General features: G+C 29.3%; 2 protein-coding genes and 1 long non-coding RNA gene across 4 annotated transcripts; 2 read left to right on the top strand and 1 right to left on the bottom strand.

The window, feature by feature from the left end:
- The first annotated feature begins 255 nt into the window (after nucleotides 1-255).
- Nucleotides 256-8,696, top strand: LOC140671577 (uncharacterized). 2 transcript variants are annotated; one of them, XR_012047767.1, is made up of 3 exons: nucleotides 256-495; nucleotides 631-803; nucleotides 8,515-8,696. It is a non-coding gene; the product is annotated as an uncharacterized lncRNA (long non-coding RNA). The 2 variants fall into 2 exon arrangements; XR_012047766.1 differs by lacking the exon at nucleotides 8,515-8,696 and adding an exon at nucleotides 5,323-6,974 and having other exon boundaries at nucleotides 258-495.
- Nucleotides 1,886-4,457, bottom strand: LOC140671571 (uncharacterized). Its single transcript, XM_072902964.1, has 3 exons — nucleotides 3,228-4,457; nucleotides 2,111-2,197; nucleotides 1,886-2,037 (listed from the first exon to the last, which is right to left on the bottom strand). Exons 1-3 carry the CDS (start codon nucleotides 4,455-4,457, stop codon nucleotides 1,936-1,938), a joined length of 1,419 nt encoding a protein of 472 aa, XP_072759065.1. The 3' UTR covers nucleotides 1,886-1,935.
- Nucleotides 8,697-8,998: 302 nt separating the features above from the next.
- On the top strand, nucleotides 8,999-14,984 carry Smc5 (structural maintenance of chromosomes 5). Its single transcript, XM_072902950.1, has 14 exons — nucleotides 8,999-9,395; nucleotides 9,562-9,889; nucleotides 9,960-10,298; nucleotides 10,382-10,510; nucleotides 10,605-10,812; nucleotides 12,135-12,266; nucleotides 12,360-12,881; nucleotides 12,957-13,086; nucleotides 13,173-13,419; nucleotides 13,500-13,907; nucleotides 14,006-14,233; nucleotides 14,299-14,478; nucleotides 14,587-14,682; nucleotides 14,749-14,984. The coding sequence occupies exons 1-14, from the start codon at nucleotides 9,340-9,342 to the stop codon at nucleotides 14,887-14,889; spliced, it is 3,144 nt and encodes a 1,047-aa protein (XP_072759051.1). The 5' UTR covers nucleotides 8,999-9,339; the 3' UTR covers nucleotides 14,890-14,984.

A 14,984-nucleotide genomic window follows, 5' to 3' on the forward strand; every position in this document is an offset into this window, starting at 1 on the left:
GATAATATGTATAATATTATTTTGTTTTAAAAGTGTTCGTTATCAGGATAACACGTGTGATTCAAATAATTGATAAAAAATTATAATTGTTGGTTGTTTTAACAATAGAAAAGTTATTTGTTCATAGCCTGCTTGTTATTATATATATATATATATATTATATAACGCAATATATTTTTAACATAAACTCCTTACGAATCAATCATTTTGCTTTCTGACTTTGTTTGATCTGTTGACATTTTAGTTTTTACATACATTGTTTTTCTATAGATAGCGATGAAGGCGATGTATATTTTTACTAGTGTGTATAATCGCAATCTGTTTAGTTTGCCGGAATATATTCGTCTGGATCAGAACCGGTGTCTAGAGCGAGATTAAACAATATCGCGAATTACTTAAAATAATTTATTTGACTGATATTCTCGTACACAGTGTGTGTGTGTGTCGAGACTTATCTTGTTGCTTTACGAAGTATTTGTGCCGGTCACACGTACGGTAAACATCTGTTGTCTATTTGCCACGATTCTCTACTCTACGTCGCGTCGCGACGTTAAAGTAGGATTGGAATCATCCTACAATCATTAACGCATTTAGCCTTTTAATCTAAATTAACCTTTGTGACTATGTTAGGATATTATCGCGCAGTAGAACGTTAACCTTGACGACAATAGATCACGATCCGGCTACACCCTGCATGCCTCCGCACTGAATGAAAACGTCAGCTCTTCGAAGTCGCCGCTATTAAATAACACAAATCGTTGTAGACATAATACACCTATTATTATTTCACATATATGTATCATGTAAGTATTATAAGTTATTTCTTATTTCATATGCGCGTTTCCATGAACTCATTTTATTATTACTTACCTATTTTATGCAACCATATCAATCGTTGACACGATATTGAAACGGCATCTCCATTTCTTTTTTTAAATACGAGATAACAAAGGTTGAAATTATTAAATCGTTTCGACAAAATGCTAAGTCATTATTGTTTCAATGCGAATTATATGCTTATTATATAGTTTATTATTATAGAAATATCAGGGATAAGGGAAAATTTTGCGATCACGACAAAACGGTAGGGTCAATAGGGTCCATAAGTCACTCGCTAGCGATAAGAATTCTGTAGCGATAATGAAGAAAATGTTTGGAAATTACATGCATACTTCGAAGCAGAGTAATCTGTTTCTGTAGAGCACAGATTGAGTAATTATAGACCTCGATTGCATTTATCGCTGAATTTCCACAAACTAATGTTGCCACCGATATGCGTGGCGTTAATGAAAAAAATCTCAAACACAAAAATTTAATTATTCTTTTATTCATATCTGCTTTATTAAAAGTCACATTGATAATCATCACAAAACACTAACATACGATATGTCATCTGTGTGTGATTAGGTTATATAGAATTTGAAATATTAAACATATTTTTTTGCATATCAGAAATGAGAATTCGAAATTGAACTTAGCTTATTAATATTTGCATTAATTCGATTTAATGTTGTAAGAATAGTTAAGTTTAGAGAAAGAAAGAGAGAGAGAGAGAGAGAGAGAGAGAGAGAGAGAGAGAGAGAGAGAAAGAGAGATTATATGAGGTATATTTAATGAGTCCAAAGCACAATATTTTCTAGAAACCTATACTTATTGCATTACATAGTGCATTTAAATAAATAAAATATATTAAAGTTTACTTGCATTATTGACATATATAGGAAAAAAGTGTAGATGTATTGTTTGACATATATAAGGAAAGGAGTACAAGGGTTTCAATTGTCTCTGTATATAATGTACATGTACACGTATCTCTATAAAAGTCTAATACAATTAGTGATAAAATATTTTACTCACCGTAATATATATATAAAAAAAATATTTCTCATACATTTAAAAACGTTTCTTTGTTTGAGATAATGTGTTTTCTTTTAATTACATTGTGTTTGTAACATTGGGAGCTTTTCCGTTGCAAGCATGCGACGTTTGTAAGAATTGTATTAAGATTAACAAGTATGTGGTGATGCTACCCACTATCTACAAGCAAGATTACAAAATAAACGATACATAATTAATAATACCATCCGACCATTAATAATCAATTACTCACTGCAGTAAGGAGTGTCGCGTCCACGTTGAGACCCTTCGCAGAAAATGCATTTTCTCGATGCAGTATTTGTAGAGAAAAGAGCTGCAACTGCAATGTCAAAATCCGTAATAGTTAAATAAAGATGAAACAGTTAAAAAAAAAATTTGGAACCGTTGTTATAAAAAAAAATTAAATTTAATAAAATCATATTAGCATTTGTTTTTATGAAAAAAAATCAAATTATATAAATTAAATTATATGCAGGATGTCCTATAATTGATGAAAAACCTGCTAATGGTTTTAGATTGTTGAGATCATCATTTGAAGACGATTTTTCCAAGAAAAATGTCGAGGCATCAATAATTTCCGAGTTATAAGCGATCGAAGAAAGACGCTTTTTGCAAACTAAACTTTTTGGAGTTAAAAAATTACCAAAACTACATTCCTCAGGAAATTTCAGATAGAGTTTACTCTGACAAAATTTTAATTTAAGATTTAATTAGAAAGATATACATATAATGACAAAAATTGGAAAACTTGCAAAAAATGATGACGTCCCTCGATATTTTCGCTGAAGAAAAATCGACTCCAAATGATTGCAAGAATCTGCCATTAGTAGGTCTTTCACCAATTACATTTACGCCCTGTATATGTACATATATACATATATACAGGGTGTCCCAGAATTCGCGGACACGGAATGCACAGCGTGATTATTCGTGCCAAAAGAGGCAACTTTTTCCTCAGCAAAAATGTCAAAAAAAGTTATCATTTTTTACTAGTTTCCAAATTTTGTTATTATATATCTCTGTAACTAAGTCTGAAATAAAAATTTTAGTAAAGTAAACTCTACCTAAAATTAACTGCAGAATATAATTGCATTAATCTTTTAATTCTACAAAGTTTGATTTGCGACAAAACCCATCTTTTTCAATTGTTTATAACTGAAAAATTATTGATGCTTCGACATTTTTGCTGAAGAAAAAGTTGCTTCTTTTGACACGGACAATCACGCTGTGTATTCCGTGTCCGCGAATTCTGGGACACCCTATATATATGTATATATATATATATATATATATACATATATGTATAAAATACATATATTACAAATTAAATTATACATATATTTTGTTACCTCGTCTTTGATCTGCTTATCATTAGTATTGATAAGCACTTCGTGAACGGTGGTGCCAATCTCTAGAGCTTGGTCCTTGCCGGTCTCGCAAGCCCATACTATCAACGCTATTTTCGTAGAGTAATACAAGATAGACGTGATGTAGTATGAGTACCAGATCTGTTTATCCAAATTATTGTCAAGATTTCTCGTATCGCCTTTTTCTCTTTGTACTATATAAAAGTATAGACTGAAAGTTATCTCAGCGAAGGTCATGACTATGGTAGCGAGGAGTTGTAGACTGAAAATCACGTTTAGCATCTGTACCGCATCGCTGACCATCAGATGCCGTTTCTTTAAAGCTTTGATCTCCATCAGCAGGAACGGATTTCTCTGCTCATGATAAATCCGTCTAAGGAGATGCGGTTCATCGTTTATCACGAGTTCCCGCAGACTCGCAAGATTGTCGTTGATCTTCTTGAAACAGGCCTTTAATACACAAACGCAATTCATGTACAGCATATCCATCTGAAAGACTAACAAAGTCATGTACATCGAAAGGATCTTGACCAAGATATCAAGATAATTTGCGGAGTAACAGTTCGGGATTTGTCCGATCAGGAAGATGAAACCCAAGATGTCTTTGGCATGAATAAGCCTAGATAGTTTCTCATATGTTTCTGGGGGCAATCTTGAGGAGATCTCCAACACAGTCTGGAGTAGGCGCATTCGCGGACCACTCAAGATGTATGTAACGACCGTTATAAAACCACCTAACAAGTAGTAGCAGTTACCCTGAAGAGTCCCGGGTACGCCGGCAAACTTGATTCTTCCGGAGATGTCAATCTCATAGAGCATCGACAATCCATAAGCGCAAAAGACACAGATGACAATGGTCGACATGATGTAGCGCGGTCTAGAGGTCTCGAAGGTCGAACCTTTGATCTTGTACGGAAATATTCCGAGAATCTGGCAGAAGAGAAAGCAGGGGTACATCAGGGATTGAAAGTCCGTCGCATGGAACAGCCGCCATTTTTTCCGTACTTTGCCCTTGGCTCGTCCTTGAAACTTCGATGACGGACGGAACATGATCAGTAGAGTGTCATGGGAGACTAACAATCTAAATCGTAGACTATAATTATTAATCACATTATTAATGCACTTTAAGCAGTAATGCAAGTTTAATTGCAAGTGCTTCTTTTTTGAGTTGTAGCTTCTGAGTTCGCCTTTCCTCGATGAATGCGTGGACATGGACTTTTTGTGATCTCTGTCTACATCCGTCGAGTTTAAGTTTAAAACTGCGAAGAGTTCGTACGTCGAATAGCAAGACAAAAGACGCACGGATCATTTGTTAGCCGTGAAGTAACCATGGCACTCTTCGATCGGTACTTGTCACCCCTGGGATGCAGCGCTTAAAGTAATGATGTGTAATTGCTGTGACATACGACCCATCATCTTGGCATCTAGATCGTGCACAAGGCAAATCATCTGTACACACGAAACAGGAAGCATCGGCTGCGCAGTATCCACGTGGCTCAGTAGCTCTCAAAAATCCGTTAATAATGGCTGTCTAGTTTCATATTTCACATTTTTTCATATAAATATATATACATATATCGTGTACACAGAATGTTCGACATTTTTATGTATCCACGAATCTTTCCAAGATATAATATTTTTGGTTCGATTCTCGTAATATTAAATATAAAAATTTTTTATTCGATCTAAAATATACTGCCATCGCGATATATTTATTCTTCGAGCTTACTTTGCATAGATGACTGTAAATTACAAATTATTTTTGCGAATCTATTAAAAACAAATTTGTAAAAATGTAAGATTAAAAAATATTTCTACATAATACTGCATACATAATCTACACTAAAGCGCTCTTGAATTCGCCGTGCATGTTTTGAGAAACACTGATATAGATCGCTGTGAAAGGCGTATGCGTAACGAATGTAATGTTAATAAACCGAGTTATGATGCAAGGACAATGCTATTATCTAGATTAAATTTAATCGACGTATTCCCTCGACTGATGAAATTGTTAACAAGTACATTATAGTTCACAGATAACAAATTACTCCAAGCTCTCTTCTTTTTTGTGTTCCAGCGACAACAAAAAAGATGAAATGGCACAAATGTTATCATTACGATAATGCATCGATCACATTACGTCTTGACAAAACTTTATCAAATTATAAACTTCATCAAATTATATTGATAAGTGAAACTTGAAGGACAAACAAATGTCTAAAAACTATTCCAGTTGCTTTCGAAAATTAAACATTAAAAGCCGTTTTAAGTATGATTACGTTCCTACTTACGGAAAAACACGCGTGCACGTGAAAACAATTAAAATAAAAAATTCATTAATAGAAAAACAAAATTAGTGTTAGCCTTTTAAATCGAAAATTTCTTCAACAAATTCTAAATAACACGCATATGTAATATATTCGAAAAAGCATATCTTTTAATTTATGAAGTCTTTGATCAATTAAGAGCTGATATTTCCATCACAAGATTGTCGAGATTTCAAATTGATGAAGAAAGAATTTATAGATAAAAGGGAAGATTTTCTTTTTATATATCAGAAATAACTAAAGGATTGCTACAGAGGCTTATTTTAGTCTACCCTGTAATTGTGATTGCCTCTTACAATTGGTCGCGAATTACTTGTATCACACATGTTTATTCCTTATCAGATATTTCTTATATTATTGTTACGTTTTATTTTTATTTAAAATCTACAAACTGTAAAATTACATTTAAAATAGACAAAATAATTGTTAGTAGAGATTATTATAAATACGCAATTGCATTATAAGTGTAGAATGATTTATTATAGATAATATAATCGCCTGACGTTTATTTAATATACAGATGTAGACATGCAGGTCGATCGCTTTTTTAAAGTCTCTTTTGTGTATCTTCTTGCGATGAGCGCAAAAATTATCCTGCACTCTTTGAAATGTAAAGGCATATTAAACGCATTTAAAAGTGCTATTAAAATTTAAAAGCTATTCAGCATAAACGAATATTTATCATATGTTGCTGCTTATTTGAATGTTTTCCATACAATGCATATATTGTTTATGCGCAAAATTTCAATTTATGCGCGAACATTTTACGTAATTTTGTTTGGTTCGGCGCACTTGCCATAGATTTTTGTTTCATATAAATAGTTTCGTTTTAAATATTTCTACATGTTTCCACATGACGTTCCACATAAAGTAGCACATTTATTACTTATCTTTATAATGCAACGATAATAATCATGTTAACAATATAACAAAAAACCTTATGCATAAAAATGCGATACGTGATGTCTATATGGACGAAACATCCTTGAAAGTATATCTAGAAAAAACATTTTGAGATATATTTAAGTAGATATATACTATATACTTAAAAAAATGGAGAATACTTTTCGTAAAAATTGGATTATTTTCAAATCGTCGCAACTCGGCAAAAAATTATCGTAGACAAGAAATTGGAAAAGCATTTTGAAGCTTGAAGTTTCACTTTTAACGCACTATTATTATTTTAAAAAAATTTGTTAGTTCTGTGTCTTAAAAAGGATTTTTTTTAAATATATATTTTTTGATACTCTATTCAATAAAAAAATTTCTCTCGAATTTAAGTCAAGTTCCATAAACATTTTACTTATAAAACGCTTTTTTTTATTTTCTTACGATTTTCTTTTGACGGAGTTACATGATTTTGAAATTAAATTATGTTTTTTAGACATTATGTTGGTACTCGGCGATAAATCATCACAGATAAAAATGAAAAAATTTTGAATTTTGAAGTTTCAATTTTAACATGTTATTAATAATTTTTAAAAATTGTTTTATTTTTTTATTTCTAAAAAATACAGGTATAGTTTCAAAATCATGCAACTGTAAAAATACTCCAATATTTTTAGGGTACAAAAAGTATTCTTTATTTTTTTTTAATAGAATATTTTAAATTATTAGATAATAAGAAATTATATAATTAAAATGACATTATGTATGTATAAAAATAAAAAAAAAAACATAAATTATGAGATAATAATTTTGTTCATGTATACAAAGAAAAATTTGAAATTAATATTTTTTTTTTAATATTAATTTTATTCTAAATTTTTTCCTTTTTTTAAATATTTTGATATGAATTCGAGAAATCCCAGGTAAAATAGAAAGTCACAATAATGTCAAAATACGTCAAAATGCCAAAAAATGATCGAAAAGTGAGCTTTTGTAGTCATAACTCGTCATTTTGACGTCATTTGACGTTATTTTGATATTATCGTGACTTTTAATTCTACTTGGGCATACGTCTTGAGGATGAAAAATCAATATAAAATTTATTTTAAAAAATCTATAGACTATTAAATTCTTTTTTCTAATAATTTTCAAGTTTGTCTCAATAAAACGTCAAAATTAACATCGATCAATAAAAATCTATACAAAACAATTTCTATAAGTAGTTGAAACGTGATGTTTTCAAGATTTCCAAAAACTTCGTGTTTATCACAAAATAAATAGTAACGATTTCTATTATATTTCCAAAAAGATTGAGTTTTTAAAAGATGTCGACCTGTTTCATATTAGAAATATACTTTAAAATAATTAACTCATTCAAAATATTTCGTAACCTCTCATCATATTTCATCATACATATTAATAATGTGTGTATATATATATATATATATATATATATACATATACATTATATTACTATTTATTTTCTTTTACTTGCTTATATATATATATATATATATATGTATATATATAAACAAGTAAAAGAAAATAAACAGTAATGTATATGTCATATACATATACATATACAGTCGGACCTCTTATCCTACGACATTTTCGGACCGGAATCTTTCCCTTAAATCTCTGATCCTACGACAAAAATTTGAGAGTGGGGGTATAATTCTCCTTTCGCGGTCGTAGCATGAGAGGATTTTTTGTCGTAGGATAAGAGGTCCGACTGTAATATCAAAAGAAAAATAAATTTTTATCATGAGTTTAAAAACAAACAAATTTCTTTGTACAGTCAGTATATGCTTTTGTGTATGTTCATCAATTCTAAAACAATTAAAATATATGTTGGAATTTTACATTTTTTTATTTTTTATTACATTATCTATTCAATATTTCGCTTTTGTGAAACGAAAGATTAATAGATTTATTAGTTTTGTTATTATATATGGACTTTTCAAAAATTAAATTCTATTTTTTATAATTTTGTAAATTTTACTATTTTATTATTTAATTTTAATATTTTATATTTTGTATTTTTAATTTTTTAGCACATGATTAGTGCACTGAGAGACTCGTATACTTATTTTCTCTTTCTATCTTTAAAATAAGATACAAATGTTTCAAGCATGCTGGCAAATGGATTCAGAAATGAATCGGAGTTTTCAATGAAAATAAGAATAAAGTGTGCGAAAGAATACAATTGCCTAATAACCGATACATTCTAACTTACCACCAGGGATATGTTTGAAAAGACGCTAGTGTGCTCTGTCCTTGTTCAACTTTCAATAAGTAACAAAGATAACACAATTGTTGTGTTCCAAAATTCACTGCCAGTATTGTCAGCATGTCGTCATCTTTGTCTATAGTATTCACAAAACAACAAGGATGAAGATATGCTGATAGTACTGGCAGTGAATTTTGGAACATAGCCAATATTTTAACACGAGTTTAGTGTTTCTCTGAACGCATTTTAGATGTCTCTAATCTCGTTTGGCGGTAAAAGGCTATTGTTTGTGAAAAAATTTTAGCCGTAACCATAAGACCAAAATCAAATCGACCAATCACAATCAAGTGTTCTTTCAACGTAACAAAAATACTTGACTGTCATTGGTTGGTTTGCGATTTTACGACAAAATTCTATCTCATTCTGTATTGTCTATTGTCCTGCATTGCCCTGTATATTCTAGTTAGCCAGTGTAGAGTTATTCAGTTCATATTTATATGTGCTTGTTTTCAAGTATAAATTGAGTAACAAAAAGAATCAGCCACCTCTTTTTTTATCGTTGGATATTCTTCAATTCTTATCTTCATTTATTACATTAGTTATTGTAGTCATTTTTTGTTGGTATTAAAATCTGACTTAACCTAACGAGATGACCGATAATATTGAGAAGGGAATTATCACACGCATATTTCTAGAAAATTTTGTGTAAGTATGAAAAATTATTTATTTTTATTAATATGTTATTTATATATTATTCTGAACATTTATATACTGTACTATATTACATTGCACATATTATACCTATTACATATTAATTCTATTGTATAATTAATAGTTTAGCATATATTTTCAATATTTCTCAACTTAACAGGACTTATGACAGTGCTGTAGTGTATCCTGCGAGATATCTTAATGTTATTGTTGGACCTAATGGTTCTGGCAAGTCTACTATTGTTGCCGCTATAGTTCTTGGATTAGGTGGTAGACCTAGTATTATTGGACGAGCACTTCATATAGGAGAATATGTCAAGTATGGATGTCAATCCGCAAAGATAGAAATTCATTTGAAGAATGGCAATGAACGAGATCATGTAATAGTCAGGACATTTACCAAAGAAGGAACATCTAAATGGATGATTAATGGTGTTCTATCATCTGCTAAAGTTGTACAAGGATTCACCTCTAGTCTTAATATTCAGGTATATATTGTTTTATTATTATATACTGTCTTTGATAAAATTTTTTCAATAACACTTGTTGCTTTTTTAGGTTGATAATCTTTGTCAGTTTTTACCACAAGATAAAGTGCAGGATTTTTCAAAAATGGATGCTCAAGCATTGTTAGAAAATACTGAAAGATCTGTCGGAGATTCAAAACTCTTAGAATATCATCAAACATTGAAGAAACAAAGAGCCAAATTTAAGGAATTAGAGCTTGATGTAACAAATAAAAAACGATTATTGGAATCTAAAATTCAGAGACATGATGGACTGCAACAAACTGTTAGTACAATTAAAGAAAGAAAATTGATAAAGAAAAAAATTACATTACTGAAACAAAAAAAGACATGGATGTTGTATGAAGAAATGCGCAGGAAATTAATAGAGGTATAAAAAATTAATTCTGTTTACTACATAATGTTAAGTAGTATTTTGTGTATTATATTTTTACTGAAATTTTATTATAACAGTCTAAAGAAGTCAGAGAAGCAGCAGCAAAAGAAATGATATCAATAGATACTAAACTAAAACCAATAAATGAGAAAATTAAAAAAATGAAGTCTGATATGAAAGTATTAAAAAACTCATTAAATGATCATGTAAGTAACAAAATAAGGCTGTTTAATCCAAAAAATTACTTGCTTTAATGCTATGTTTTATATTAACAATTTAAAATATGTTATACATTTTTAGAGTAACGAAGTAAATGCTAAAAATAAGAAATTAAAAACTATAATAAATGAGATTCTCAGTTACGAAAATAGAATTAAAGAATCTGAAAATACATGTTCACGTAGAATTCAGACAGAACAAACTCGAGATCAAGATATTAAACTCGCACAACAGCAAAAAAGCAAATTGGAAAATGATTTCTCTCTTATGGTTAATGAAATTGGAACAGGTTTGGCGATTAAATTATTTACAATAATAATAAGTACTGATGAGAGAGAGAGAGAGAGAATGTGCCTATACAGAGTGTTCGGAAACAGGTAGGACAAAATTTAAGGAGTGATTCTACATGATAAAATAAGACAAAAATCAAGAATAACAAAATTGCGATAGAGGCTTCGTCTTTTAGTTATAAATATTTGAAAATTTGCGTAAAAGGTGCCCAAAGCATGGTAAACCACAAAATTTTTGGCGTGCGTAGACTAACATCGACTGAATCACTCTCAAAATACTCTGTGACGCAAAAATATACAGCGAATTGCCGAGCTTTAGATACCTTTTACACGAACTTTTAAATATTTATAACTAAAAAATGAAGCCTTTATTGCAATTTTGTTATTTTTGATTTTTATCTTATTTTATCGTGTAGAATCATTCTTTAAATTTTGTCCCACCTGTTGCTGAATACCCTGTATGTGTGTGTGTACTATATAGGATTGGAAAGTGATGCATTACTTATAACACTATTATTGTTACAATTACTTTTTTCTAACTGTAATGGTAACAGCATTGCAAATTTTATTTTTTGAAAAATACTTGGTTACATGAAATTTCGTTATATTTTTTGATAACAAATTTAATAGTAACAATTTAAATTTAATGAATAACGAATTTAAGTTTTATTTTTTTTTAATTTACTTTGTTTAATTTTCATGTAAAACAAAACATTGATAAGAGTGTTGGAATGCAGAATCTTATGAAAACTAGAAGTTTTTTATATTGATATTTCTCTACTTTATAAAAAACATTTAAATTAATGATTAGTCAAAAGTTCAAGATTATGAAAATTAGCACATTGTATTAAAATTTTAAAACTGCAAAAAGTTAAAGATATAAAAAAGACAATTTTGATTATATTTATGAATCTATTGAAAGAAAACTAACAATAAGAAAATTATTTTTTATTTAAATTTACATCATCTGAAAATTTTTAAGAACGCTTGTTTATAACTTTTTAAAAGTTTTATTCAAAATAATTATCAAAATTATTATATACTTTATATCAACATGATATAATCATAAAAATTATATCTCGTTTTCATTATTTTAATGTAAAATAATGTTTAAAAATTTTTAGTATTTTATGTAAATTTTTAGTATTAATTTGATTTTGTATTAAAAAAAAATTATGTATATAAAGTTTGTATTGTATATAAAAAAGGTAATGGAAATTGTAACGATTTGTTACTTTGCAAGTAATGGTAACAATAACGAGTTACTTATATAGAGTAACTTTCCCCACTCTTGTGTTACAATATGTATCATATGTTTCAGAGGAAAGTTTAATACAGCAATTACAGAATATAGCAAGTAATGTGGAAGAACATAGAAGAATAATGGATAATCTCACCAATAAAAAGAATATATTGAGACATGAAGAAGAAAATTTTAGCCGTGAAATAAGAGGTAAATAAACTCGTACATTATTATTATTATTTTCAGTTTATAGAGTCCCTATATTTATTCGCTTAAATTTACCAATTGAAATTATAATTATAGCTGTACAAGCAGAACATCAATCTCTCAATATTGATGTGAAACGTTTAGAACGTTTGAAAAGAATGAGCGCTGACGCATATAAAGGTGTACTTTGGTTAAGAGAGAATCGTGATAAATTTTCGGCTACAGTGTATGAACCCATGTTGCTCAGTATCGATGTAAAAGAGGCTTCATATGCCAAGTATTTAGAAAACATAATACCATTTCGGGATTTAGTTGCGTTTACATGCGAGAACAAACAAGATATGAATCTGCTACTGAACTACTTGAGAGATCAACAGAAACTACAAGTTAATGCAGTTTATTCTGATACAACGAAAAATATTATGCCACCGAATATATCATTACACGACATTAAAAAGTTTGGCTTTAAGCATTATTTAGCATCACTTTTTGAAGCGCCACCTGTCATAATGGCATATCTGGTTTCGATGTATCAATTAAATAATATTCCTGTTGGGAGTAATGAAGTCGAGAATAATACAGATAATATACCTCGCAGCTTAAACTGTTACTTTAGTGGTGAGTAAATTTTCTAAACACATTAAACTTTACAAATACGATTTTCTACTAAAATTCAGTAATGTTTCTTTGCAGAAAACAATGTTTATTCTGTGAATATATCTAGATACACACGCACAACATCGACCAGAATCTCACAGATCAATGGAAATGGTACATTATCTATTGTTCTAGATAAATCCAAACAACAAAGACTCCAAGAACGGTATATAAAAAAACGAATATACATATATATAGAAGTATATAATAATAAATTATAAAACATGTAACGATATTATATTTGTTCTTTAGATTAAAGAATTTGCAAGAAAAGAGAAATCAAATTTTAATTGATATTAAAGAGGAAGAAGATAAAATAAAAGAGGAAACTAAAGAATTAGACAAATATCGGACTGACAGGAATAAATATCAACAAAACATTCAGCAAATTCAAGCATTGAAAAGTAGAATACGCATAGCTATCAACAAAATTGAGCAACTGGAGATGGACCAAATGAGCATTGATAATATAAAAGTTGCATGCAATAAAGAGATTAAGGTTTTCTTTAAATATATATGTTATGATAAAAATTTTTTTGTCTTACAAAATTGTATTTATATTCAATGAATTTTCTACAGGCTATTATAAAGAAACAATTTCAAATGTATAAAGAATATAATGCAATTCTAAAGGAATGTTTCAATTGCGTTAAAAGAAATGATGAGGTCAAATTTGCAATAGCTTTACAACAACAAACTTTAGTAATTAAAGAAAATGAGGTTGCGGAATTGAAGGATATGTTAAAAAACGCAGAAAGAATATTTAAGCGTTACGACGAAGAGTTTCAACCTTTGAAAAAGGAAACTGAAAGACTGTATAATGAAGCATTGGCAAGTACAAATAATATTAAGCCACAAGATAATGACTTCAAACCTCTGAATAAAGCCTTTGGAAAATTACCGGCTACTATAGCTGACATAAATAAAGAATTAAATATTGCTCAAGCAAAAGTTTTCTGTATGGCTAAAAACGTAGATGCCGAGAATGTAAGTGTAACATATGAATGATATAATTCTTTTAACAGATTAAAATTATTTATATGATAAAGATAATTGAGTATTTTCTTTTTATATATTATCTTTAGGTGTTGCGGGAATATGAAGGAATACAAAATGATATTCAAAACTTGACTGAGTTTATCAAACAAAAGAATATTAAATTAGAAGATATGACAAAAGAGATCAACGAATTAAAAGAAAAATGGTTACCACTGTTGGAGCAGCTGATTGAAAGGATAAATGCGAATTTTAGTGCTTATTTTTCCGCGATGGATTGTGCTGGTGAAGTTACTCTTTCATATAGTGAAGATGTCGTAAGTTTACATGGTATTTACAACATATGAAATGAAAATTCTTTTATTACTAGATATATTTTCAGCTGGATTTTGATCAATATGGTTTAAAAATTAGAGTAAAATTCCGAGATGCAGATGAGTTGCAAGAATTAACAAGACATTTTCAAAGCGGTGGCGAAAGAACTGTAACTACTGCAATTTATATGATTGCGTTGCAAGAATTGTCGCGCGTACCGTTTCGCTGTGTGGATGAAATTAATCAGGTTCGTTATCATACGTTTCATGTATGTACATGACATATTTACATAATTTATATATGTATTATGTTTTATATCTTTTTGCGATTTAAATATTTCGCGATTATTTTCTAGGGCATGGATGCAGTTAATGAAAATCGAGTCTTTAACTTACTCGTTAAAATGACAGGAAGACCAGGCAGTTCTCAATATTTTCTGCTCACACCAAAAGTAAGTAATAATATTATTCAATTTCTCATTATGTAATAACTTTTATTAATCATATTATTTTAATAGCTTTTATTAGATTTATCATATGAAGAAACAGTGACGGTACATTGTGTCTTAAATAGCCCAATTGTTAACACAAATGATAAAGAGTTTGAATTCGATACAGAAGCTTACATCAACCGTTTTATTGAATCAAGCGATACTTAGTTTACTTAGGATATTTAGGATAAAAACATAAAAATAAAATATTTTGTTCTTTATATGCATACAAAGAAATAAAGTTTTCTACCAAGTTGCAAAAA

The sequence above is a fragment of the Anoplolepis gracilipes genome, chromosome 1 (assembly GCF_047496725.1).
Source record: "Anoplolepis gracilipes chromosome 1, ASM4749672v1, whole genome shotgun sequence".
Lineage (NCBI taxonomy): Eukaryota > Metazoa > Arthropoda > Insecta > Hymenoptera > Formicidae > Anoplolepis > Anoplolepis gracilipes.